The sequence below is a fragment of the Camelus ferus genome, chromosome 9 (genome assembly GCF_009834535.1).
Source record: "Camelus ferus isolate YT-003-E chromosome 9, BCGSAC_Cfer_1.0, whole genome shotgun sequence".
In the NCBI taxonomy this organism is placed as follows: Eukaryota; Metazoa; Chordata; class Mammalia; order Artiodactyla; family Camelidae; genus Camelus; species Camelus ferus.
The window spans coordinates 14,669,302-14,695,952 of NC_045704.1; the positions used below are offsets into that span (position 1 = coordinate 14,669,302).

A 26,651-nucleotide genomic window follows, 5' to 3' on the forward strand; every position below is an offset into this window, starting at 1 on the left:
TTCCCTGAGCTGGGCCAGCTCACCAAAACCAGTTTCCCCAGTTAGGTGGTGCTTTTACTGTGGGTGAGGCCATTCCATCAGAGTTGCCTCCTCCCTTGGGAGCTTTGCTCTTTCTGCGGGCCGCACCCAAGCCAGAAGGTGCCTCACTGGTCAGGAATGCTGCCTTCTCCAGAGCTGACTTCCTGCAGGTCTGGCCCGGGACAACCCAGCGGTTTACAAGGCACTTGTTGATCACCTCTCTGTCTTGTTTCCTTTGAAACCTGAGGAGTTTTTCGTCCTGCATTCTGTGTTTGAGAGCTGCCCTGGACCTCTGCTGGGGTCACCATGGGGCTGGACCACTTGGGTTTTAAGCTGCCCCGACCCCTTTGAATTGCGAATGAGAATTAATAGAAAGGTCTCCTTGATGGTTGGGAAGCAGCATGTAGGCGCACAAAGGGAGGGATGCGAGTTGAAAGGGCTGTGAAGGGTCCTCAGAGAGGCTGTCAGATTGTTGCTTCTCCAGAGTCTGTTAGGACCTTCGGGGCTCCGGGGCCGGGCTCACCCGATGAGCTTGTTCCCATGCTGACCTGGTCCCATCTGAACAGCCGGGGCCTTTTCTGCCTAGATAAGTTCTCTTTGTGGTTAGCCTTTTAGGTCGCGGGTTCATTATGTGACTCTTTCTCTTGGCTGCATTCTCCTTGTGGGTCTTAGTTAATTGAGAAGGAAGTTTTTATGCTGTCACATGTACTTTACCGTGGTCATGCATGAGCAACTTTGGGAGCTTTAAAATTTTTTTTTAACATTTTTTTTTTTCAAACCAACTCCTGTACTTGTGAGAACTGTGTCTGTGGGTTTGGCTTAAGAACTGGATTCTTTTTCCAGCTGTTCCTTTTTAACCCTATTTATCCCCTCACCCCCACCCCACGCCACCCTGTAGATATTCAGATGCTCAGGATGTCCTGTTGGCAGCATCTCTGAGGTTTGGAGAATGCTTTTACTTTTCAAAGTACTAGAGATTGAGGTGACATGTGTGGGAGTTGACAAAGTCTGGAAATTTACAGGATGGGGAGCCAGGAGGGATACCCGGAAGTGAGGCGAGTCAGGTGGGAAACAGGGGGTCAGCAGCAGGTAGGGGGTGACCCTTTCTGCAGGTGCTCTGACAGCCATCGTGTGGGGACCCCAGGAGGAGTCTGGAGCCTGGCATCCTTCCCCTTTGTGTACCTGCTCAACTCTCCCCACGCCTCTGGCCCAGAGCCGTGGAGCTGACGGTGGGTCAGACCTGGAAACCTGGGGACCGGAGCCTGTTCACCAGTGGTAGTACCTTTAGTCCATGGTGCCCTCACCCACCCCCGTGTCCCCCAGGCCTCTCGCCCTCAGCTTCAGGCCCGTGTTCCTGATGGCCTCGGCCAGCCCAGAGCCCTTGCTGATCTCCTCTCAGACCCTGTGTTCACGTCGGCTTTGGGGTTGGTTTGCAGGGAAGATGGTGAGTTGGAGGAAGGTGAACTGGAAGATGATGGGGCCGAGGAGACCCAGGACACCTCTGGAGGCCCGGAGAGGAGCCGGAAGGAGAAGGGGGAGAAGCACCACAGCGATTCTGATGAGGAGAAGTCTCACCGGAGGCTGAAGCGGAAGCGGAAGAAAGAGCGGGAGAAGGAGAAGAGGAGGTCCAAGAAGAGGCGGAAATCCAAGCACAAAGTAGGTCCCGGAGGGCTGGCTGGGCCTGCTGCTGGCTGAGCGCCCCGGGGCTGAGCTGAGCTTATCAGGCCCGAGGGCACTCTTTAATTAATCTTAACTGTTGTTTTTCCTTTTCCCCGAATTGGATAAAAACTGTTCTAAAAGCTCAGTAGCTCATGCTCCATTGCCTATGAATGCCCCTAGGTGAGGTGGTTCACACAGAGTCCAGAGCCCTTCCGGCACATTCCACACTGGTCTGCCTACAGCCAAGGCTCTAAATCCACTGCCCCTGTCATTGCAGCGCCATGCTTCTTCCAGCGATGACTTCTCTGACTTCTCGGATGACTCGGATTTCAGCCCCAGTGAGAAGGGGCACCGCAAGTACAGAGAGTACAGCCCCCCGTACGCGCCGGTGAGTAACTGCAGGTCAGGGGCCCCACGGAGCCAGGAGCCGGCAGTGATGAAGCTGCCTGTGTATCCTGAGCATTTGCTGTGTGCTGGCATTTTTGCCTGGCACTTTACGTGGATCTTAATTCTGCGAGATTAGGTATTGTTTTTATCCCCATTTTATAGGTGAGAACACTGAGGCTTAGAAAACATCAGCCAGGTTGCACAGCTCGGAAGTGCAGGAGCTGGGGTTTGAACCCAGTCAGGGACTGACCTCTAAATGCCATGCTCTTCAGACTTCTCCATGCCATCTCTCCCTGGGCCTTGGCAGCACTCATTATGTCCCCTGTCCCCACAAAAGACGATTATTTGTCCCTGTCACAGCTGACTCTTCACTGCTCAGAAATGACCTTTTGTGGAAAATTGGCGAGAGAATGAAAGAATGATGGGAGTAAATCATCTCAGATGTTGTGGGGTCAGGAGTTAAATACTTATTCTGTTATATCACTGAGTTTGAGCATAAATTTAAATTATTTGTCCGGTTTGTATACTACTTTTTCCCCCAGCAAAACCTATAAGAAATCAACACCGAGTTTTCAAGTTTTTATTAAAAATACTTTTAAAGCTAGTAGTTCTTAAAGATGTCCCAGGTATCCTGTGACTCGGCATCATCCATCATAATAGGTGATTTATCCTAAGATATCAGAGTTGACGTTGATCTGCTGACGTAGATTCTGACATTAAACCTGAGGGAGGCAGGGAATGGAGGGAACACCACGAGCTTTGGTGGGAAACTAGGTGTGGAGGCATTTTAAGATCTGCTGAAAGAGCTGTGTACATCCCTATCTGTGTTTTGTATTTTCTCTTAATAATGAGAATGGATTTTTAAAATTAAGACTTTATTTTTAGAGCACTTTTAGGTTTATAGAAAACTGAGCAGATAGTCCAGTTCCCTCCCCACCCCACCTAGTTTCCCCTGTTATTAACATCTTGCAATACAATGCATATTGTTAAGTATTCACCGTACACTATCATGTAAAGTAGTTCCGATTCCCTCATAGGCCTCTGTGCTTCACCTACTCATCACTCCTCTCCGAGCCCCTAGCAAACCATCAGTCTTTTTACTGTTTGTATAGTTTGCCTTTCCAGGATGTCATATAGTTGGACTCGTACAGTATGTAGCTTTCCCAGATTGGCTTCTTACACTTAGCAACGTGTGTTCACAGTTCCTCCATGTCTTTCGTAGCTCCACGGCTCATTTCTTGTAATCGCTGAATACACCACTGTCTGGATGTACCACAGTTTCTTTATCCATTTACCTACTGAAGGACATCGTGGTAGCTTCCATTTCTGTGTGTGTGTGTATTTCTTAACTTCACTCAGTATCTCTTGAGTACTAGTACACTTTGGAAAGCATCATTTAAAGTGGTTTTGTGGTTTGTCAGGCAATTGTTAATTGAATTCCAAGGCTCCAGGGAAATTTTGGCTAAGGATACCCCTCTTGCCTACCAGGCCTCCTCCCGAAATGAGACTCTCTTTTCTGTCTCTAGTTCTTCAGGGATTGTGGGCTCTGTGTTTCTCTATTTTCTTTAGAGCTGTGGCCCTTTCTGAAGAACAAAAACATCCAGGCCCATTGCCCAGATCATACTCAGGTGGGAACCCTGGGGGCTAGCATCTCACTGCAGGGACAGCAGAGACCCTCAGGGAGCTGTGCCAGGTCAGGGAACAGTGGGGATCTTGGTGGTCTGGACCCTGGACCCCAGGGCCAGCTCACCCTTCTCTCCTATCAGTCCCACCAGCAGTACGCCCCGTCGCACACCACGCCCCTGCCCAAGAAGTCCTACTCCAAGATGGACAGCAAAGGCTACAGCATGTATGAAGACTATGAGAATGAGCAGTACGGGGAGTACGAGGGCGACGAGGAGGAAGACATGGGCAAGGACGACTATGACGACTTCACCAAAGAGCTGAACCAGTACCGGCGCTCCAAGGAGGGCAGCAGCCGGGGCCGAGGTGAGACCCCAGAGCCTCTTCCCCAGGGCGCCAGAGCCGGGCTAGGGGCTGGGGGCGCTGTGCAGAGCAAGACAGATCTGGCTGGCCCTGTGCTTGTGGGGCGTCAAGTCTGGGAGAAGAGGCAGGCAGTCATTTAGGGCCAATATAAGTGGAGAAGGAGACGGGTAAGAAGAGGTCCAGTGCTGAGGCTGGGGTTGGGATGGAGCCAGACTGGTAGGAGGCGAGGAGAAGGCTGCTGCGGCTTATGGTTGTTTTTTAAACTCACTTCCTGATAGCCTCTCTCACATCTGGGGCATGGAACTGACAGCTGGCTGCTCCAACCCTCAGTCACCTCTGTCCCCATTCTCCGTCTCCCATCACCTGACAAGGTGTGATTACAGCTCACAGGACCGCCACACCTCTGAACCTTGAACCTGTGGCAGTTAGGAGGATGGTGGGGGAGGGTGGAGCACCGGAGCCCCAGCCTGGCCTCTTAGAAGCATCTCCTGCCAGGGGTATTTCCCACCCCTAGAGGGCTTCTAGAATGTTCCAGCTCAGTGGTTCTTAGCCCTGCTGGAGGCCCAGCTTGTCGTCTGAGTGGCTGTGCACTCATTTTCTCTTTCAGCAGTCTTTCTTGGACACCTCCTTGAATAGGCCCTGCTCCTGGGGGAGATTCTGGACTGGCACTGTCCAATAGAAATGCAGTGCAAGCCAGCATGTCATTATAAGTTTTCTAGTGGTCACATTAAAGAAGTAAAAGGAAACAGATGTAATTAATTTTAACAATACATTTTATCAACCCTGATACATTCAGAATCTTAACTTCAACATGTAATCAAATGTGGTATTTTATATTTTTCCTTTTTTTTTTTTTAAACTAATTCTTTGAAATTTAGTGTGCACTCCACACTCACAGCCTTTCTGAGTTTGGTCAGCCACGTTTCAGGTGCTCGGTAGCCATGTGTGGCTGGTGCCACAGCGTGTGGTGTAATGAGTGCCATAGTGGGTGTGTGTCGCAGTGCTGAGCCACCCGCATCGAGGAGCCCAGGGACTACTAACTAGTCAGCCTAGAGTAGCTGGAAGGGCTTCTTGGAGGAGGAATAGGAAATGGTTGACCTTAGGGGCAGACAGTGGGTTAACTTCTCTCTTGCTAGTAGGTTTTGCTCGCTCAGGCACTTACTGTCTGAATCACCGTGCAGGCAGCCGAGGCCGTGGCAGGGGCTATCGGGGCCGAGGAAGCCGCGGAGGGTCTCGGGGCCGAGGCATGGGCAGAGGCAGCCGAGGCAGGGGCAGGGGCTCCATGGGAGGAGACCACCCGGAGGATGAAGAGGACTTCTACGAGGAGGAGATGGAAGTAAGGTTTTCTCTGGCTCGGGGATGGGGTGGGAGTGGTAGAGGGGTGGCTGGTGGGCTGCAGGCTCTGTTGGGAGTGGCCTGTAAGACTGAGGTGGAAAGACAGGATCAGCTGGCAGGTTTATGTGTTTTAAAATGCTTGTTTATTATTTGGAATAGAGAAAACCTTCCTGTGGTTCAAAATTGAAAAAGTACCGAAGGGTGAGCTGTCAAAACACCTTCATCCCACTGCTCTCTCAGAGACTTAGTTCCCATCCTTGAAGACAGGGGCCCTGGATGTGTGCTCTTGAAACGTTTTCTGCATTTGCAGTCAGATGCCTATTTAGTCACCACCTACACACGCACGCACGCACGCGCGCGCACACACACACACACGCACGCACGCACACACGCATGCACGTGCGCGCACGCGCAATGAGCTAGCATGCTCACTGTTCTGTCCCTGCCCGAGGCCTTTCCATGCTGCTCTTTATTCTTGCTCCATAGCTACCACTTGGGAGTTGCCGGGGGGCTGGAGTTCTGAGAGTGAAGACAGCAAGGAAGAGGACTCGGACACACTTAGGCTGGGGCCTGTGAGGAGGGGGCACGAATGTGAATCCCTGGGTCGCTCACCTGCCCTGAGTGTGACATTGTCCTGAATACACAAAAAGGCAGAAAGAGGCGGAGTGTATAGTTAAAGACATTCTTTGTTGTTCCCCAAATGACACTTCTCCTGCTTTCCTTCCCTCCGCAATTCCAGTATGGAGAAAGTGAGGAACCGATGGGAGATGAGGATTACGACGATTATTCCAAGGAGCTGAACCAGTACCGCCGGTCTAAGGATAGCCGGGGACGAGGTGGGCAGGGAACAGGAGGGTCGAGTCAGCGGGGCTCCTGCTGGCAGCTGTTGGGCTTGGGTCCTGGGGAGAGGCCGCAGGCTAACGTCGTTTCTCTCCTCTGCAGGGTTAAGTCGAGGCCGTGGCCGGGGTTCCCGAGGTCGAGGGAAAGGCATGGGCCGGGGCCGCGGCCGTGGGGGCAGCCGAGGAGGGATGAACAAGGGCGGGATGAACGATGATGACGACTTCTACGACGATGATGTGGGTGTGAGTTGATGCTTCATTCTGATCTGATGTTTTTCCTCAAGGCTCCTTCTTGAATTTTTTTTTTTTTTTCCTTTAATGAGTTGTCCTCTGAGGCTGATCCTTTTCCCCCTGCTCCTATCAGTCCTTCCCAGTAGGGCTATAAGCACTAATCATCTCTCATGGGGCATGCGCTGCTGGAGAGACCCTCTGTTTTCTAAACCACATCTTTGTAGCACCTGCAGTCACCTGTTCTCTGGGTCCCCGAGGCTCAGAAGGTTCTAGGTGAGCCATCCAGTGAGCCCTAGAGAATTTGACAGGAAGGCGCATACCTTCCTACACAGGTGTGTGGTGCTCCATCTTCAGCTGCCCGCAGCTCCGAGTGCCAGAACCTTCCTCATCTGAGTGCCAACACTCCTGCTGTGGGGCTCACACCCCACACAGCCTGGTGTTGGCTGAAACTTGTCGGTCAGTGCTCTTGTTACACAAGGGAATACTCAGCCCTGCCAGCCAACCCCTTTCTTGCTCTCATTGGCTTGGAACCCATCTCCCCTAGGCCTGCACAGGCCCCTCTCACTCTTCCTGTTCACTCCCCTTGACATTCACACTCAGTGTTCCTAACAGGACGGTGGTGGAAGCTACCGGAGGAGTGACCACGACAAGCCCCACCAGCAGTCTGACAAGAAAGGCAAAGTCATCTGCAAGTACTTCGTGGAAGGGCGGTGCACATGGGTAAGGGGCCAGTCCCAGTCCCAGGAGACCTGGAGCAGGCCAACAACCCCCCCGCCCCCCCAGAGGACACATGGGCCACTGGAATGTTCCGGAGGCCACACTCACTGGGAGCAGTTCTCCTATGGGCTTAGAGTGATTAATTGAGAGATGCCAGGGAGCCAGGAAGATGTCATTCACTCCGAGTGACTGAAGAGCCAGAATAAGATTGGTGACACATTTGGGTGTTTTTGGTTTGGGAGGATTTTTTTGGCCAAAATTTTCGCCCAATCCATATGGCCTCTAATGTTTTAGTAGGATTGATGCTAATGCAAAGGTGCAACATACCCTGGTTAAGTTATGAACTTTAATGTGAGAGAAGGAATCATTAGGGCATCCAGATAGAAGTGAGGGGGGGAATCAGGCCAACCTTGAACTTCACAGCAGAGCATAATGCCAGCACATGGGCCAGTGACCACAGAGTTCTGAAGGAAACGAGCATAATCCAGGGTTAGTGCAGGAAGCCAGCTTTTTATTCAAATACAAAGGCAGCAGGCAGATACTGGCAAGCATGTGCTCAGGGAATGCTGCACCTGTGTATCTGTCTTAGGAAAAAATACTGTGTTTCAAACAAAGGTATACATATGCATAAAATATTCCTTATTATTGTTGCAATTCATATTATTTATAGAAACTTGAAATGCATATAAACAAAGGGAAATGAATAGCCATTCCTAAGAGAAAGGGGGAATGGATATAGAACAGTTTCTCTCTTCAGTTCATCTGGATGTTATTTTGTTTGGATTGTACAGTTTGACTGCAAATAGTGGAAAACTCAACGCCACTGGCTTAAACATATAGACATTTGTCTCTTAGAACAAAGAGTCTGGGACTAGGGGAGGCACTATGGGCAATGGTCAGCAGCACCCTGGGGGGACCCAAGTTCCTTCCTACTTTTTATTCTGCCAACATTAGACATGTGGTTTTTGTCCTTATGGTTGCTTAATGGCTGCTGTGCCTCCTGGTATCACATCTTAGGACTAGGAGGAAGAAAAATGAATGAAGGAATTTTTTTTTTCTAAATCAAGTGTTGTCTTCCCTGGGGACTTTTGAGTACATCTCTTTGGCCAGAACTGAACTTTTTTAGCTGGGCACAAACAAAATTGGGGTTCTGTTAGAAAGGAAGAAGGATAAAACGAGGTCCTGGCTGTCATGCAGCAAATACTGAAAAACAGTAAGTGGGTAAGAGAGGAGAGAGAAGGGGAGGAAAGAGGAGGAAGAGTTAGAAGGAAGCAGTGAAAGGCAGCAGGTTGGAGACAGGAGGACCAGGACCAGGGGCGAGAGAAGGGAGCACACACTTTGGCAAGAGTTTAAAATTAGTGGCAAGCTGCGTTTATGAGCCTGCCTTTCCTGGGCCTCCTGCCCTTTCCAGATGTGTGTGGCGGGGGCGAGGGACAGACAGATTTGTTTCTGTCATTGGTCCCTCTGTGCTTCAGCTGTGACAGAGCAGTACTTCTTTTTGCAAACACCTTACCTTTTCATTGCTTCCAGGGAGACCACTGTAATTTTAGCCATGACATCGAGCTACCAAAGAAGCGAGAACTGTGCAAGTTTTACATCACTGGATTTTGTGCCAGAGCCGAGAACTGCCCCTACATGCATGATATCCTTTGGTGCGCACATCTGATCTGATTGAGTGTGCAGAACTCCTTTCTCCGTACTGGTAATAACAGCTGGCCTTCAGTGCGCTTTTGCTCTGCGTGCTAGTGCTGTGCCGGGAGCTTTCTGTGCTCCTCCATCTCTTTTAACCCTCACATCTGCCCTGTGACTGGTCTGCTGTTCCCGTCCTGCAGGTGAGTGAACTGAGGCACACATGCTATATATTCACTTTACATATACAGGTGACCCTTGAATAATGTGGGTTTGAACTGCGTGGGTCCACTTATACACTGATTTTTTTTTTTCCCGTAGTAAATATTACAATATTACACGATCTGCAGTAGGTTGGATCTGCGGATGCCGAACTGAGGGTTCGGGGGCCTATTGTAAATTACATTCAGATTGTTGACTGTGCAGAGGGTTGGTGCCCCTAACCCCCATGTTGTTCAGGGGTCAGGTGTACTCTTGAGACTGGCCTTGTACCCTTGCCTGTTATCTTTCTGAGACTTTTCCAAATGGCTAAGTAACCTTGGGCAGATCATCGAACTTACTCCCTTTTCCTGCTGAGTGAGGATCTGAGGACACAGCCTGAAGGCCAACGTGGTGAGGCTAGAAGCACTCTGAAGCAGGAGTCTTGTGAACCGGGGTCTCACCTTAGATCAGCTGCTGGTCTGCTGTGCAACCCTGAGCTAGTCACTTCACCTCTCTGGGCTTCAGTTTCCTCCTCTCTAAAACAAAGGAGCTTGGATTCTGTCCTCGGGCGGGTTTCATGAGATGAAGCATTTTCCTTAACTTACCGTGTACGTGACTTTCCGTGTAAGTTGTACCACACGACTGGAAACTGCATCAACGGCGACGACTGCATGTTCTCCCACGACCCTCTGACTGAGGAGACGCGAGAGCTCTTGGATAAGGTAACATCCAGGCCAATGCCAGCCGTAGCTCGTGGGAACCAGGAGGTGTGCTTCCACTGACTTGGGGCTGCAGCCTGCCTGGCTGGCCTCTGCAGGACCAGATTTCCCAGTTGCATTGATCTGGAGCTGGGCCATTTTCAGGAGGAAGTGGGGACTGTGTTCTTCCCTGCAGGGAGAATGGAGGTGGTCACACTTGTATCTTATCTCTGGCCTGGTGGTTTTCGTTGAGGGTTGGCTACCTGAAAGGAATGTTGCCTGGTGTGTCTCCAGACATGCTTTATGATTTCTTAGCTATCCTTGAGGGAGAGCCCATGGTATACAAAGAGGAGGTGAGACTTGGGATGGGCTCTGTTTTGATGTAAAGGTCAGTGTTTCTTTCCAAGTCTTAAGGATTCTTTTTGTGGTAGAAAAGTAAAAGGAAATTGAAGGCTCTCGGGATGGGGAGACTTCCTTTAGTGAGGTATCAGGGCGTCCTCACGTCCCCAGCCAGGTGGCATTTGAAACTCATTCTCGTATCTGTTATTCCCCTGAAGGACAGGCTGAGGACCTTGGGGCCCCTCAGGTTCCTGTGCTTGGTTTCCTGACATCCGTCCGGGGGCTGAATGGGTGAGAGAACACATGTCCTTCCCAGTGAAGCTTTTCCTGCCTTCATCTGGTTTCCAGAAGGTTTGAGGAGGTTGACTGTTCTTTGAGAATGGAAAGAATCAGCGCCTCAGCCAGCCTTAGGAATCCCTGCATCTGGGGCTGCACTGATTAAACAGCGGCCAGGGCTGCGTGAGGGATGGAGGGGAGGCCCCGAACAAACAAAGCAGGAGAATGCCCACCCCTCATTGGGAGAGCAGTTGTGGAGCAGGTTCTTATCTTTGTCAGGCCCTTTGACCTATTATCCCAGGAACAGGGTTTGTAATCCATAGCTATCTAGTCTGTGAGTTGTCCCACAGGGGAACTAGTGGGAGAAGTAATGGCGACTTCATTTCTCGTTTGAGGAAATAAACCATCTCTGACTGAGGACTGCCCCCTGCTGGAGGTTCACAGTTTGCACTCTAGACCCGTGCTCTCCTATAGGAATACCTCAGAGCCACGAATCAAATGTTTCTAGTATAGTGTTCGCTTTGGCAGCATGTATACTAAAATTTTGTAGTAGCCACATTTAAAAAAGTAAAAAAGAAATAGATGAAAAATAAAGTTGCCAGTATATCTTATTTAACCTAGTGTATCCATGTCCAGAGTACAATTTCAGCAGGTAATAAAATGATGAAAAATTACAATGTTTTATATTCCTCTTTTTTTGTCCTGCATCTTGGGAATCTGGTTTTAGCCACATTTCAAGCACTCAGTAGCCTCACATGGCCAGTGACCACCATGTTGGACAGCACAGCTCTAGACGCCTTTATAAAACCCAAAGCAAATCAAGGTGGCACATTTTAGTTTCTGGCCACAAACATTTGAAAGCATCAGTATCACCCCTTGACTAAAGTCAAGTCTCAGGTTAAAAATGAGTTGTTGAAACTGGAAAAACCATTCCAGAGTATAATTTGGGTGATCAGAAAGTAAAACTCACAATAAACCTTTACAAGAATAACCCTGATAAAGGCTTGGGGTCAGCCATTTCCTTCTCTCCTAGACAGGGTCGCAGCTTGGTCAACCAGGGCTGGGGCCTGAGGCCCCAGGGCAGCCCTTGGGTCCAAGCTGTGGTACCACTTACGACGGGGCCTTAGCTGCCCTCTCCCAAAGTGTCGATGCTCTCTTTTCCTCTCTTTTCTTCAGCTTTATTTTCCTGCTTCTTGGTGACATTTCTGTCTGTCCAGATACATCAGTTTCCAGCTGTCCACTTGGTTTGAGACGTGCCTGCCTTTGAGGTTGTCAGTGACTGTTCGAGTGAATAGCAAGAATAATACAAAGAAGTCCGTCCATGTAGATTCATCTCTTAGCATTATTTTGCCCCATTTGCCTTACCACTTGCTTTCATTTTAGTATATATATGTGTGCATGTTTTTTTTCCTTGAGCCATTTGAAGGTAGTTGAATACATTATGGTTCTTTACCCTTAAATCATTCAGTTATTGCTCTGTGTGTGTGTGTGTGTGTGTGTGTGCGCGCGCGTGCGCGCACGTGTGTGTATACAGTCAGGTTTGTCGAGGTATAGTTTGTATCCATTAAAATTTGCTGTTTAGCTCTATGAGTTTTGACAAACAGAACCGTGTGACCACCTCCCAGTCTATATAGAGGAAATTCATTCCATCACCCCCGAACCTCCCTTTTATATAGTCAGCGCCTGTCCCATCTCCAGCCACTGATCTGTTTTCTGTCTCCGTAGTTTGCCTTTTTAAGAAAGTCATATAGATAGGTTTACACAGTATGCAGCTCTGAACATGTGTGGTTTATATAGCCTTTTGAATCTGGCTTTCATTCAGCATGATGCATTTGCAATTCATCTACATTGTTGCAAGTATTGGTAGTTCATTACTGTTTGGTGCTGAGTAGTACTCCATCCTAGGGATGATCTAAGATTGTTCATCTGGTCATCACTTGAGGAGCATTTGGTTTGTTTCCAGTTTGGGGCAGAAGCTTAGAATTTTTAACCTACTGATGTGAGCTTATTTCTTTGGCCTGATGAACCTTGGCCCACACATCTTTGTGTATCCGCAGGTGTGGCAGTCCTTTTCCTTTGAGAGGATACCTCTGACTTTTGGAAACCCTGAATCGATTCAGAATCCATCCTGGTAGGGGAGGTTGTCGGACCTAGCAGGGCCCTGGTTGTATGGTGTGAGGGGCCCAGCAGCTGCAGGGAGGCCCAGGAAGGGATGCACAGGAGGCTCTAGGGATAGCTGGGCCCTCCATGGCATGTGTGTGGACGGACCGTGGGGATGGTTTGGTTCAGTTTTCCTAGGGGAGTCGACATTTCCCCTGGTGTGTTTTGTGCGTAGGTGTCCTAGGCTCTGATACAATTCAGCCCCAGCCTTTGGGGCAGCACTGGCGGCGCAGGGCAGGTGGTGGGTAGACAGATGAGGACAGGGAGCTGGTCTGCATCCCAGGCCGGGGTCCTCGTCAGGATGTCACAGGGTCTGTGTGAGGGCTGAAGGGGCTGTCCTGGGACAGGAGGAGGCATCCTGCAGCTGGTGAGCAGCTGAGAGGTGAGACCCCCACCTGGCAGGATGGGAGGTGGAAGCCCCACTCACTCGCAGCTCAGTGCTGGGAGCTGCCGCCCACCGAGTGGTGCCACCAGTCCTGAAATGGGTCGGAAGGAGTGTGGCGCCCTCCAGGGGCCGAGGAAGTTATGGTCAAGTGTGTTTCTGTTTAATGAGGTAATGAGGTATATAACCTTGTTAGGTTTTTCCTGAACCTGAGGGCATTGAGTTGTCATTGAAAGGATCTCACAGTGCCGGGGCTGGGCCACTTTTGTGACTAGAGGTGACTCTGTGTGCAGAGATGGGGAGACCAGACAGCAGGCAGAGGCAGGATTCTGGTCAGAGTGAGAGGGTGGGGCCGAGGAGGGCCGGTGAGCCACTCAAAAGGGCCGGGCTGAGGCTGCAGGCCAGTGTTTGGGTGTGGGGATGAGAGAGGAGGGGTTGGGGATACACCCTGATCCTGGCTGGAAAGTGAGGAGGTGGAGGGTCCATCATTCACAGAACCCAGCTGGTGGCCTGTGGAGGAGCAGAAGGTGCATGGAGTGAGGTGTGGCCAGATGGAGGTGGTATCTGTCGTGTAGCTCTGGCCAGGGAGGTTGTGTGGGAGCCCCAGCCCAGAGCCAGCAGGAGCTGAAGGTGAGGGGTGGGCAGGTCCCCAGGCTGGGGAGCAGGGAGGCGCTGTGCAGGTTGACAGCCGGAGGGGAACACAAGTAGTCACGTCGTCCAGTCAGAGCCTTAACTCTTTTATACCCCTGTGCCGCCAGCCCCACCCTCCCATCCTCTAAAGTCCAGGGAATACAGAGGGAGGTGCCGTTGTTTTCCTCGCTCATTTACTTAACAGATGTGTGGTCCTGCCTAGTTTGTGGCAGGCACTGTCTCGGGCACTGGGGATGCAGTGATGAGGAGGTAGGATCCAGTCAGCAGCTAGATACTGATGACCCATGGGATTGGGGCAGTGGAGGGAATGTGCAGGGAGCCCAGAGGCCCTTGAACAGGCTGACCCTCAGGGAGGCTTGGTAAGGAGGTGACACTGTGCTGGCCCCCAGGTGAATGGCAGGTGAGGGAGGCATGGGCTGGGCAGGAGACCGTGCGAGCAATGGCTGTGGAACCAGAAGGGGCCAGCTGGCTGGCAGAGAAGCGAGTGGAATGCAGGGCAGTGAAGCAGTCAGGGCTGCCTCCGTGGCTGTGACTGGGCCGCAGCCCCACTGAGAGCAGTGCTAAAGGACACACGAGCTGCTGGGCTCTCCCCAGCACAGCTAGTCCTGGGCAGTGTTTCCCGTGCTGCAGTGGACACGTGAAAATGTGGTCCTGGTTCAGTGGGCCCCCTGGGCTGCTTGGTCCCCCAACGAGACCACAGCGTGAGTAGCAGGGCTCTGAGGGACAAGTGTTTTCCACTGATCAGTCTTCCAAGTTTTCCGTCCGTCTCAAAACCAGATTCTTTTTGGACCTTGCTGTCCCTGGGTCCATATACTGTTGCCGATGGTATGGAGAGAAAAAAGTCAAGAATTGCCTGACAGCTGCTGGGAGAGCTGGCCTCTGCCACCCACACCCCCATCCTCCCTGGGTGGAGGAGCAGGAAGCGTTGTCTTGAGCATTGCTGAGGCCCAGATGCCGGGGTCGAGGCATCTCAGAGCTGCATTTAGGATCCACTAGGGCATCTGTGCTGAGGTCCCTTAGACAACCCAGGCCCAGGTTGCACGATTTGCTGGGGAGACTCCCAGGGCCAAGCACGTCGTTGTACTCGTGGCCAAGGTTTTACTCCAGTGAAAAGACACAAAGCAGAGCAAGCAAGAGAAAGGCATAGGGGTGAAAGCTGAAGAAAGAAGATGCCAGCTTCCAAGAGTCCTCACCCCAGGGTGTCACATGGGACATGCTTAACTTCTCAGGCTGTGACAGCACGTATGGAATGTTGTCCACCATGGACATGCATTAGAGACTGAGCGCCCAGGTTAATCAGTCAGGGAATGATGGGAACCATTCTGAAATCCAGGTTCCCAGCACCAGCCAAAGGCCTGCCTTGTAAACTTCTGCACAGGATCCTAATCGGTGACACATTCTGCTTGAATCCAGACTTTGAAATTTTCCATCTACCCTGTATCAGGCCCTGTGCTAGGCCCTGGAGGTGCCTCTGGGCACGAAACAGTCCTGCCCTCAGGGATTTGGTAGTCATTGGGCCAGGAATAAACAAAATATAAAGCTTTTACAAAGCTTGTGCTTTCAACGGAGCTGATAGTGTTCCAGTAGTGAGTACAGGAGACCAGGAGAGTTACTCTGAGTTGACCTTTAATAAGAGAACCCAACAGTTGGGGGACGCAGACCCATACAGTTGGGAACGGAGGGAAAAGCAGATGGCCAAGCCAGGGCCCTGCAGGGGAAGGACTTGAGCTGTCTGCAGAACTGAAACAGGGCTGGGTGCTTGGGCTGGAGGAGTCCAGGCACAGTGGACAGAAGGAAATGAAGCCTCCAAGGTGCTGTGAGATCCTCCCCAGGCACCCAGCCCTGCTGCCAGGCCCTGTGGGTTCTCATAAGCGATTGGGGTTTAATTGCAAGTGCAGTGAGAAACCCTTAAAATCCAAGCAGAATGAGGGCTATTCATCAGCCCTGAGATAGGAAAAATAGATGACACAGCTACGACACGGATCAACCTTGAAAACATCACATTAAGTGAAAGAAGCCAGTCACAAAAAGCCACATATTGTGGGATTTTATTTGTATGAACTGTTCACAATAGGCAAATCTGTGGAGACAAAAAGTAGATTAGTGCTTGCTGGGTCTGGGAGGAGGGAGGAATGGGGAGTGACTGCTTAATGTGTATGGAGTCTTCTTTTGGGGTGATGGGAATGTTCTAGAACTAGATAGAGTTGGTGGTTGTACACCATCTTGAATGTATTTAACGTTGTTGAATTGTATGCTTGAAAATGGCAAAATAGTACATAGTACGTTACATGTATTTTGCTGCAAAACAGAATGGCTCCCATCAGCTGGTGGCTGCAGCAGTGGTGTGGGACGATGGTTTTTGTACCAAAGAGGCTTTGTGGTCATGGGCCTCATCCCGTTAAGGGCCTCAGGGTCGTAAAGAGCTTTCCTCAGAAAATTTGGCTCTCAGCCCTGGAGAAGTGCCTTCCAACCTGACTGTTCCCCTGTCCTGACTCTCACTGTTCTGTCCTTCTCTCCCACAGATGTTGGCGGATGATGCGGAAGCGGGCGCTGAGGATGAGAAGGAAGTCGAGGAACTGAAGAAGCAGGGCATCAACCCCCTGCCCAAACCTCCCCCCGGCGTGGGCCTCCTGCCCACTCCGCCCCGGCCCCCCGGCCCCCCGGCCCCAACCTCTCCAAATGGCAGGCCCATGCAGGGTGGCCCCCCGCCCCCACCCCCACCCCCTCCTCCGCCCCCCGGGCCCCCGCAGATGCCCATGCCGGTGCACGAGCCGCTGTCCCCACAGCAGCTGCAGCAGCAGCAGGACATGTATAACAAGAAGATCCCCTCCTTGTTTGAGATCGTGGTGCGGCCCACGGGACAGCTGGCTGAGAAGCTGGGTGTGAGGTGAGGGGGCTATTCTGGGCTCAGCTGGGCTCCTCTGTGCCAGGGGCCTGTCACTAAGCCTGGCCGGGCCAGCGTCCTGCCTCTGTCCACGGCTCCAGGGTCCTGGTCTGGAGCCCTCTGTGTCTCCTCCAGGGTGTGGCTACCATCCTTCCTCCACAGCCCCTCTCACAGGCACTATTTTCTCCTCTTCTAGGTTCCCTGGACCCGGAGGACCCCCAGGGCCAATGGGTCCCGGGCCCAACATGGGACCCCCAGGGCCGATGGGCCCAATGCATCCGGACATGCACCCTGATATGCATCCTGACATGCATCCAGACATGCACCCCGACATGCACCCCGACATGCCGATGGGCCCTGGCATGAACCCTGGCCCGCCCATGGGACCTGGAGGCCCCCCAATGATGCCCTATGGTCCTGGAGACTCCCCACATTCTGGAATGATGCCTCCCATCCCACCAGCCCAGAACTTCTATGAAAACTTTTACCAGCAGCAAGAGGGCATGGAAATGGAGCCAGGACTCATTGGGGACGCAGGTATGCAGGGCTGAAGTGGGGGCCAGTTGGGGCTGCTGGGGTTTGCACATGGAGTGTAGTTAGGAAGATCTTTTTCTTCCTTGGTCTGAGTCTTTGAAAACATGAATCCAACTCCATCTGTGTCCCGTGAGTGGTTGAACGTTTTCAGTGATGTGGGATTCACTACCCTGTTGAGTCTAAAAGGAGTATTATGATGATCATCACTATAACTTACTTCCTTACGCATTTTGCTCAGTGTGCCTGGGATGGGAGTGTAGGAAGTTCGAGGGCAGTGCATAGTGGTGTTGAACTGCAAGCTGAGGTGCCCTCGACCAGAGTGGTCTCCTTCCAGGTGGTCCTTGGCTTGGGGCTGCCTTGCAACTCTGCTTGTTCTGTCCACACAACTGACCATCTTCCTTCCTCCTTTCCTTTCCTTTTTTACTAAAATGAGAGCACATGTTGGTAGCCTAAATGTCCGTCACCCGGTTGGGTGATGATGCTGCATCAGTAGGAGGTGGCGTGCAGCCTGCAGGAGGGTGAGGTGTGCTCACGGCTGCCAGGGACCAGGCGTGCTTTTGGGACGTGGGCAGAGCCAGCAAAGCACGTCATCCTTGCCTTCACTGCATTTTAGTGGAGAGATGCAGACAGGAAATGTGTAAATCAGCAACTCAGCTCATTTCATCATTGAGCATTGCTAGAAGTAAAGTGGGGCAGCGGGGAGAGGGTGACGGGATGGAGGCAGGCTGTGATCTGGTGTGTCCCGGTCTGCAGAGGCCTGTCTGAGATGCGAACTCCAGTCAGATGTGAAGGGGAGAAGGGAGGCGTGGGCGCGGCTCAGGCAGCAGCTATAGCAGGTGCGGAGGCCCCAGCCAGTCTCTTGTGTGAGAGGAGTAAAGGTGTCCATGTGTCTTGGAAGAGGAGGACAAGGATAGGAGTCCCAGCGCATGGGGCTCTGTGGCCTCAGTGGAAGGACGATGGGGATAAGCGGAGGGACACGAGGGCACTGGAGGCCAGCGGGGCTGAAGCGGAATCGGGGAGGCTTGTGGGCTGCCGTTGAGCTGTCCTGGGCAGAGGTGAAGTAGGTGGCACCCAGGAACAGCAGGACTAGGTTCAGAGATGCGCCGTAGGGCCAGTGTGACAAGGCGGCAGGGCAGATGGGGGTATTGGCCGTGGGGCGGGGTCTCTCGGTGGGTGCTCATGCCATCCCTGGTGCCGGTGTCCTGCTGGAGATAACCACGTTGGGGTGGGGCAGCACTTCTGCCTTGGCCATATTAAGTATGAGGTTCCTGATTGACAGCCGAGCGGAGATGCTGAAGGGCGTCAGGGAGCTGGCCAGGCTGGACGTCAGTGTGAGGGTCTTCGGCTGTGATCAAAGGCATGAGAGCAGGTGTTTGGGGCAAGGAGCCAGGGGAGGGACGTGTTCTCAAGTGAGAAAAGCAAGCGACTTAAGGGGTGCTGTGGTTCCCATGGACTCCTCCCCCTTCAGACGTTTGTAAAATGTGCATGGGAAAGGTCTGGATGGGGAAGAAAACTAAGTCTGTCAAGCTGGTAACAATAGGTTTCTCTGGAGTCATTTGCTGTAATACCCATACCATGAAATCTACCCTTTTAGTATCGTTCAGTTGTTTTTAGTATATTCACAACTGCAAAACCAGCAAGTGATTCACTCTTGAGGATACGCTTCTTGCAGGGGGAGCTGGGTGGGACTGTTGATGGAGTGCCCGCTCCAAGCCAGGGTGTGGCACAGAGCAGGCTCGCTCATCAGGTTCACATGTTACGAAGTTCAGGGGCTAGAAGAAAGTGACCTTTCACTTTGTTTTACATGCTTTTGTATATGAGGTATTTGCAGATTTAATCATTTTAATCTTGAAAGTTTAGTTTAAATTACAGATTCACTTTCTTGGTAGTTCTAGCCCCATTTCACATGCTCAGTGGGGCCACATTGCATGGTACAGATACAGAAATTTTCATCAGTCCAGAACATTCTGTGGGACAGTGCTACCTGGACTTTGTCACACACGCACGCATGCACGCACGCTCCCACTCACTCACTCACTCTATCCAGATGTGTTGTGTCAGATCTGCCTGTGCTATTACTACTCCGCTCCTTGGGTATAGTTTGTGGAGGGAGGTAACTAGTGCTGCGTGCCTGCCCGTTCTTGGATAGTGAAGGCAAACCCTTCAGCCTTGTGCTTCCTAGATGCTGTGTGGGAGAAACTCCCCCTACCCTGTCCCTTTAAATGCAACAGCATGCTCGTCAGTGGTGGTAAACAGTGCTGGCGTTCCGGAAGCCATAAAGGAAGGAGGAGAAGGAGTCACCCATGAGCCTCTGGGTTGACGTGTAGCCATAGCAACATTTTGGTGTATTTTCTTCTCTGCTAGTCTTTGTTTACCATGGTTGAAGTCATATTATGAGCTCATTGTGAGATAGTGTTTTTCTTTATTATACAAAGAAACCATAGAAGTAATGCTCATCAAAAATTAAACATGAGAAACGTGGAGTAAAAGGCAAAAGGCCCCTCAGCTCCTCCCTCCCGATCTCATTTTCAGAGAGAGACTGTTTTCCGTCTGTCTTTTCAAAGCCTTTTCTTTGTATTTTATAAACATCCGTTCAACGTGCCGTCCTGTTTTCACTTCATGAGCATTTGCCCATGTCACTAAACCTCACTGTGAACCTCATTCTTGGTGGCTGCACCCTAGGCGGGAACCTCCGTTGGCTGCTTCGTCCCCGGCTGTGGAGCTGTTCATGGGGCCCCTCCTGGGAGGGTAGGAAGGGATGGGCTACACATTGTCACCCATCGCCATCAGGGGGTGGTCTTCCAGAGAAGGGCACGGGTGGGTCGGAGTTGGCGCCATGAGGCCCTTCCCGACATGAACCCTCGGTTCTTCCCTGCCACAGAGGACTACGGGCACTACGAAGAGCTGCCGGGGGAGCCTGGGGAGCACCTCTTCCCCGAGCACCCTCTGGAGCCTGACAGCTTCTCTGAGGGAGGGCCCCCAGGCCGGCCGAAGCCGGGCGCCGGTGTCCCCGACTTCCTGCCCTCAGCCCAGAGGGCCCTGTACCTGAGGATCCAGCAGAAGCAGCAGGAGGAGGAGGAGAGAGCGAGGAGGCTGGCTGAGAGCAGCAAGCAGGACCGGGAGAATGAGGAAGGCACGTGTCCTCCCCGGGGCAGGGGCTTTCCCTGATGGGCACAGGCCCCCCCGGGCCGCTGTGCCGGGGAGGTGGGGAATGCCTAGGTTGGGTTTTGTGTCAGAAAGGAACCTGTGGCCAGAGAGGACCCCTGCCCAGGGCTGTGAAGCTTCTGTGGCTGCTGCATGTCCCTGAGAAAATTAGAAGTCAGGGCTGCCCTTCTGTGTCACGGGGGTCGGGAGAGACCCTGATCCCATTGAGGCGAGAGATGGGCTGGTCCCTGGAGGAGACAGCAGACAACAGGATTTACCCCCTGTACCCTGACAAAGGAGACTCAGCCCCCCTTCCCCCAGACCACTTTCTCAGGAGGCCAGCAGATGAGAGCTGGTTGTTGATGTAAACCAGCAACGGTCACAGCCACAGCTGCTGAGTCTCAGGGCGCTGTGCAGTGGGCCTGGTGGCACCCGCCCCAGGGTGAAATGGGGTGCACAAGTGGAGTCTGGAACCTGAAGTCAGAGGCTGTGAGTGGCCCTGACAGGAGCCCAGGAGCAAGAGGGACAGTGAGAATAGGGGACAGCCCCTCCCTTAGTGGCTCCGGTTGCACCTGCCCGGAAGGTTGAACGGGGGCCAGAGTCTGGCCCCACCTCTTGTCAGCTGGTGACTGCCATTCCCTGGGACGTGGTAACGTTTCAAGGGGCCTGGGAGGCAAGTGTCTGTGAGCCTCAAGTGCAGTGAGAGCTGAGTCAGTGGTAGCTGCTCTAAGGCACTCGGAGCTGGGCCTGCCATGGTGGGGGCTGGACCTGCCCAGGAGGTGAGGAGGTGGCAGCGGCAGGGCCCTGGGCCCGGAGTCTGACCTCAGTCCTGGCTCTGCCTCCAATCTCATGACTGTCCTTGCCTGTTTTCTCATCTGTCAAACGGGCACGATAATAACACTATATCCTGGGTGGTTGTGACAATTAAATAAGACAAAGCACTTAGAACGGTGCCGGCACGCAGGGAAGGGTCCATAAACATTAGGCAGTGACCTGCCAGGCTTGGTGCCTGAGCTCCCTGGCTCTCCATGGCAGCCCGTGATGGGAAGAGGTGTCTTAAAAGAGGAGAAACTGAGGTTCTGAGATGTAAGAGGTGGAAGAGCAGGCTGCCTTGGGGTCCAGAAGGGGCTGATGATGGACATGATGGCCACTCACCCTTTCTGTGTTCCTTTGTGCTTTTTCTCAGGTGACACTGGAAACTGGTACTCAAGTGATGAGGATGAGGGTGGGAGCAGCGTCACGTCCATCTTGAAGACCCTGAGACAGCAGACATCTAGCCGACCCCAGGCTTCTGTTGGGGAGCTGAGCAGCAGTGGGCTGGGGGACCCCCGCCTCCAGAAGGGAGGCCGGCTGGCTGACCCCCGCCTCAGCCGGGACCCCAGACTCACTCGCCATGCTGACGCTTCCAGTGGGTCAGGCCCAGGTGACACAGGACCCTCTGACCCTCGACTGGCTCGCTCCCTGCCCGCACCCAAGCCAGAAGGCAGCCTTCATTCCAGCCCTGCAGCCCCCAGCGGCTCAAAGGGCTCTGGGCAACCCCCTGCAGAAGAGGAGGAAGGGGAGCGGGCCCTTCGAGAGAAGGCTGTGAACATTCCCCTGGACCCCCTCCCTGGGCACCCGCTGCGGGACCCACGATTGCAGCTGCAGCAGTTCAGCCACATTAAGAAGGATGTGACACTGAGCAAGCCGAGCTTCGCACGCACTGTACTCTGGAACCCTGAGGACCTGATCCCTCTGCCCATCCCCAAGCAGGATGCAGTGCCCCCGGTTCCTGCAGCCCTGCAGTCCCTGCCTGCCTTGGATCCCAGGCTGCATCGTGCCGCCGCCTCAGGCCCCCCCAACCCCCGGCAGCGCCCAGGCCCCTCCACAGATCCCAGCACAGCCGGCTCCAATCTGCCTGACTTTGAGCTCCTTTCTCGCATCCTCAAGACTGTCAATGCCACTGGCCCTTCGGCAGCTCCTGGCCCCAGTGACAAGCCCAGTGACCCCCGAGTGCGGAAAATGCCCACTGACCCTCGGCTGCAGAAACCAGCAGACTCCGCTGCCTCCTCCCGGGTGGCCAAGCCTGGTCCCACTGAAGCACCATCTCCAGCCGCCAGCCCCAGTGAGGAGTCCTCCCCGCCAGCCACCGCCCCCTATGATCCCCGCGTGCTGGCGGCCGGTGGCCTGGGCCAGGGCAGCGGGAGCGGGCAGAGCAGTGTGCTGAGCGGCATCAGCCTCTACGACCCTAGGACTCCCAACGCAGGTGGCAAAGCCGCTGAGCCGGCTGCTGATGCGGGCTCCCAGCCCAAGGGCCCCGAGGGCAACGGCAAGAGCTCCTGCACCAAGGCCAAGGAGCCCCCGTTTGTCCGCAAGTCCGCCCTGGAACAGCCTGAATCCGGGAAGTCCGGGGCAGATGGGGGCGCGGCTGCAGCCACAGACAGATACAACAGTTACAACCGGCCCCGGCCCAAGGCTGTTGCAGCCCCTGCCACCGCCACAGGCGCCCCAACACCAGAGGGCGCCCCGCCCCAGCCTGGCGTGCACAACCTGCCCGTGCCCACCCTCTTCGGGACGGTGAAACAGGCACCCAAGACGGGCACTGGAAGCCCATTTGCTGGCAACAGCCCGGCCCGTGAGGGTGAGCAAGACGCTGGGTCCCTGAAAGATGTTTTTAAAGGCTTTGACCCCACTGCCTCCCCCTTTTGCCAGTAGTGTTAAGCCGGAGACAAGCGCTCCTTGCACCCCACCCTTCCCAGGGCAATATTTAAGGGCAGCAACCAGAGCTGGGGACTGGGGGGAGGGGGGAGGGGGACTGAGTGTTCTTTCTTTTCTTTTTTCCTTTTTTTTCTTTTTTCTTTTTCTTTTTCTTTTTTTTTTTAAGTAGTACTTTCTTTGAATCATATAAAATGTATATAACCATCTTCACTTCTGGTCAGTGCTGCGGGGCTCCTGGGCTCCCACCAAGAAAATCTACTTGTGCATGTGAACAGTTGTGAGTCCCCTGGTCCTCAGCCCCAGCTGGCACTCCGCCTGGCCTGGCCAGGCCTGATTTTCAGGGACTCCTTAAAGGCTGGGGGTCCAGTCTGGTGGCTGGGGGTCTAGTGGGTTTTCTGGGCAAAGCTTGGCCCCTCCTCCTCCACCTCCCCCACCCCCCCAGGACAAAGGGAACAGCAGTCGTCGAGAAGGCAATGAACGCTGCTCACCCTGTGTCGCATGAGCAAGAAGAGACAGAGGCAAGATGGTGGGCAGGACCTGCATGGAAGCAGGTCCAGGCATTTCTAGAGCCCCGTCTCCTCTGCAGTGCGCATGTCACGATGACCCGCTTCAGGGGCCAGTGGAAGTGAAAGTATCAAGCAAGAAAAGAAGAGCCCTCGGAAGCTGCCTGGGCTGGGAGAAACGAAGTCCTTTTCCACTGCTGTCTCGTCTGGTTTCACACATGGCCCTCCCTGCCATCCTCCGTCCAGAGTTCATCCATAAACCCACGCCCTCCAGCCTGCGTCAGAAGACTCCAGGGTGAGAGATGGACCTGGAGGCGGCAGGGCTGGTGTGGGGCGGCGTCCCCGAAGAGCTTCCTCCAGGAGGCAGCCTCTGCAGACCGCGTGTTTTCCGTCAGTATTAGCACCTGTCCTGTTGTGTTCTGTCGTGTCACGGCCATGCCTTTCTCCCCTCTTGTCGGGGTCTGTCCTGGGCCTCAGAAGCCAGAGCACCCTGCGTGCCGGCCCCGGCCCCTCTGGGGACAGCTCAAGGATCCGTGGCATGGCCACTCCAGCAGGCTCCTAACAGGGAGCCCTGGGTGGCTCTAGGCAGAGTGTTTCTGCTTTCTCCACTTTCTTCACACCTCTTTGCACCATATCTTTAGGGCTCGAGGTTTTGGTGTGTTTGGTTTTCTTCTAAGCTGACCAGTACGTGGGTTCAGAGGCGTGTGTGGTATTGGATTTGTGGATGCTTCCAGGAAAGGGGCCTGAGGAAAGGGTGGGAGACTGGCCAGGGTAGGGTAGGGGCTGCTGGGCCCTTCCAGGAGAGGGACCGGGGACCCCCACTGCAGTGGGGACATGGGACCCGAAGCCTGTATCCCGCTCTCCTCATCCGGCTGAGCCAGAAAGGGAGCAGAGATGCCTGCCCCAGGGCCGCTGCCCATCCCCCAGGACCCTGGCTGAGGTCTAGTCCTGTCCGCAGAGCCCCAGAGGAGGCCTACCCTGTGGATGCAGCCTGGAGACTGGCCCGAGGGGAACCAGGTGGGGCCTTTGCTGCCAGGGGTCCTTCCCACTGGGGTGTCAGTATTTGCCAGCGGTCTCCTGCCCCATCTCCTCATCCCACCGCCTCAACCACATCACTTAAGGCCCCTGACCCTTCCTTGCTGATAATGAGGAAACCTGGTGTCCCAGCTAAAGGGTTCCCCCTCCCACCTCCTTGGAGTGGGCGATGCATGAGGCTACTGTACCAAACCCCCCCTCCCTCAGAAAAGAAATAGGTGTTAAGTTTGGGGCCAGAAGCAAGGGTGGGAGAGGTAGCCCCACAAGGTCAGTGTGCCATGATCAGGTTGGTTTGGTTTGTCTTTGTGTCTTTTGTTTTGTTTTTAAACAATCATTAGTGAGATTTTTCTTCAGCCGCGAGTGTTGGCCTTGAAGCAGAGGGCTGCAGCCCTTGGTGTTTGTAAAATAAGAAAGAATACACAGGGTGGCTATGGTTGGGTTTTCCCCCCCCTTCCTTTGAGAAGTTTCTTTTGTAAAAGCAAAATTAAATGCTTTTTTTAAACTGAAATCTGTGGATGAAATAGAAGCTGGAACGCTCCTCTTGGAATATTCAGCCTAAGAACCTCATGGGACTATGAATTCACCCGAAATTTTCATTTGCCATCAGGCCGAGCTTTTAAAGAAAAAATTGTTCTCTAACCAGGATTGTAACAAAAGTGTAAATACTGTTTCAGAGTTGAAAGTTGATGGTGCAAATATGTATATAATGTACTGTATTTTTACAATGATCGTCGCATGACTCTATTCTGCCCCCTTTTTGTACTCCATATCTGTCTTCCAGAAACATCACCTGCCCTTTCTCCTGTGGTCTCTTAATCCAGTAATTGTATTACTGCCATTAAAGGATGCAGTTATTTTAAAAAGCCTGTGGGTCTCATCTCTCCAAACCACCCCCACCGTCCCTTGTCCCAGAAATAGGGGGGGGAATGCAACCTTGAAACCAGGATTTGTTCTCACGGTGCCCAGTCCCAGGGTGACGTGCATGATGACATGCCTCTGCTTTCCCTAGCAGTTGATGACTGCGTCCCACAGTTCTTGAGCTCTGGCCTTGTGTCAGCCTTAGCATTCAGAGACAGTGACCCACACAAGTCACAGGAGAGGCCAGTGATGAACTCAGGACAACTGGGATGGCTTCTAGGGATGAGGAGAAACAGGAACCCTAACTGCTATAGACTGAGTGTGTTCTCTCAAAATGTGTATGTTGAAACCTGTTCATCCAATGTGACGGCACTTGGAGGTGGGGCCTTTGGGAGGTCAGGAGGATGGAGCCCTCGTGAGTGAGATTAGTGCCCTCGTACAGGAGACTCCACAGAGGAGCCTCGCCTCTTCCACCCTGTGGAGGCGTGACAAGAAGACAGCCAGCTGGGAACCAGGAAGAGACTCTTCGCCAGACACGGAGTCTGCGGGCACTTAATCTTGGACTTCAGCCTCCAGAACGTGATATTTTGTTACAGCAGCCCAGATGGACTCAGACAGTACCCACTTGTTAACCAGGGATCTTCGAGGAAGCCACAGTCGGCCAGGGTGTGAAGGGTGCAGGACTTGCCTGGAGAGTCACCGTGTCTTCTTTGGGCTTAATTTAGTTTCTGTGTTTCAATGGGCCTCTGTTCGTTTTCCGTGGCTGCCACATAAATTACACAAACCTAGTGGTTTACAACACAAACTTGTTACCTTCCAGTTTTGGAAATCAGAGGTGGGACATGAGTCACATGGGCTAAAATCAAACTGTTGCCAGGGCTGCATCACTTTCTGGGAGTTCAGGGAGATTCTGTTTACGGCCTTTTTCCAGCTTCTAGAGGCCACTCACCTTCCTTGGCTCGTGAACCTCTTCTGACTTCAAAACCTGGAACATCGCGAGTCTGGCCCTTCTTCCATTGTCTCTTCTCTCCCTGACCACAGCTGGGAAAGGATCTCTGCTTTTTAAGACTCGTGATTAGATCGGGTAATCCAGGATCTTCTCCCCGTCTCAAGATCTTTCACATCTGCGGAGTCCCTTTTGCCACGTGAACTACATATTCACAGGTTCTGGGAAAACGTGGACATCTTTGGGGGGCCATTCTGCCCTTTGGGATCTTAAGCCTTTCTCAGAGAAGGATTCTCACGACCCTTACCCTGGTTGTTTGTCTAAGCAGGTAAGTCTAGTTCTGTGTCAAAAATTCAGGGTTCAGTCAGTTCTAATTCATCCAGACTGAGTAAGGATAATTTCACCTGTAACTCAAGACTCCAACTCAGCTGCCTTAAACAGGCAGGAGTCCATCATCTCAGCTAAGAACGTTGGTAGGGCAGTTCCAGGGTTGGTAAAAGAGTGAACTCCAAATTCACTCAGGTTCAATCCGTCTTTCCACA

The 26,651-nt window shown here is 52.9% G+C and overlaps 1 protein-coding gene across 5 annotated transcripts in view; it reads left to right on the forward strand.

Annotated features, from left to right (window-relative positions):
* The window catches only part of ZC3H4 (zinc finger CCCH-type containing 4), a 38,935-nt gene extending 13,767 nt beyond the window's left edge, over nt 1-25,168 (forward strand). For 4 of the 5 annotated variants that reach the window (XM_032485687.1, XM_032485689.1, XM_032485690.1 and 1 more), the window contains 13 exons: nt 1,455-1,674; nt 1,955-2,065; nt 3,831-4,053; nt 5,232-5,386; nt 6,125-6,221; nt 6,328-6,467; nt 7,068-7,175; nt 8,703-8,814; nt 9,615-9,724; nt 16,031-16,395; nt 16,589-16,929; nt 19,808-20,059; nt 21,257-25,168. In XM_032485687.1, the coding sequence (XP_032341578.1) occupies nt 1,455-1,674; nt 1,955-2,065; nt 3,831-4,053; nt 5,232-5,386; nt 6,125-6,221; nt 6,328-6,467; nt 7,068-7,175; nt 8,703-8,814; nt 9,615-9,724; nt 16,031-16,395; nt 16,589-16,929; nt 19,808-20,059; nt 21,257-22,764 (3,742 nt within the window). In that variant the 3' untranslated portion in view covers nt 22,765-25,168. The remainder of the gene's footprint in view (nt 1-1,454; nt 1,675-1,954; nt 2,066-3,830; nt 4,054-5,231; nt 5,387-6,124; nt 6,222-6,327; nt 6,468-7,067; nt 7,176-8,702; nt 8,815-9,614; nt 9,725-16,030; nt 16,396-16,588; nt 16,930-19,807; nt 20,060-21,256) is intronic. The other variant, XM_032485692.1, reaches the window with a different exon arrangement.
* The last annotated feature ends 1,483 nt before the right edge of the window (nt 25,169-26,651 follow it).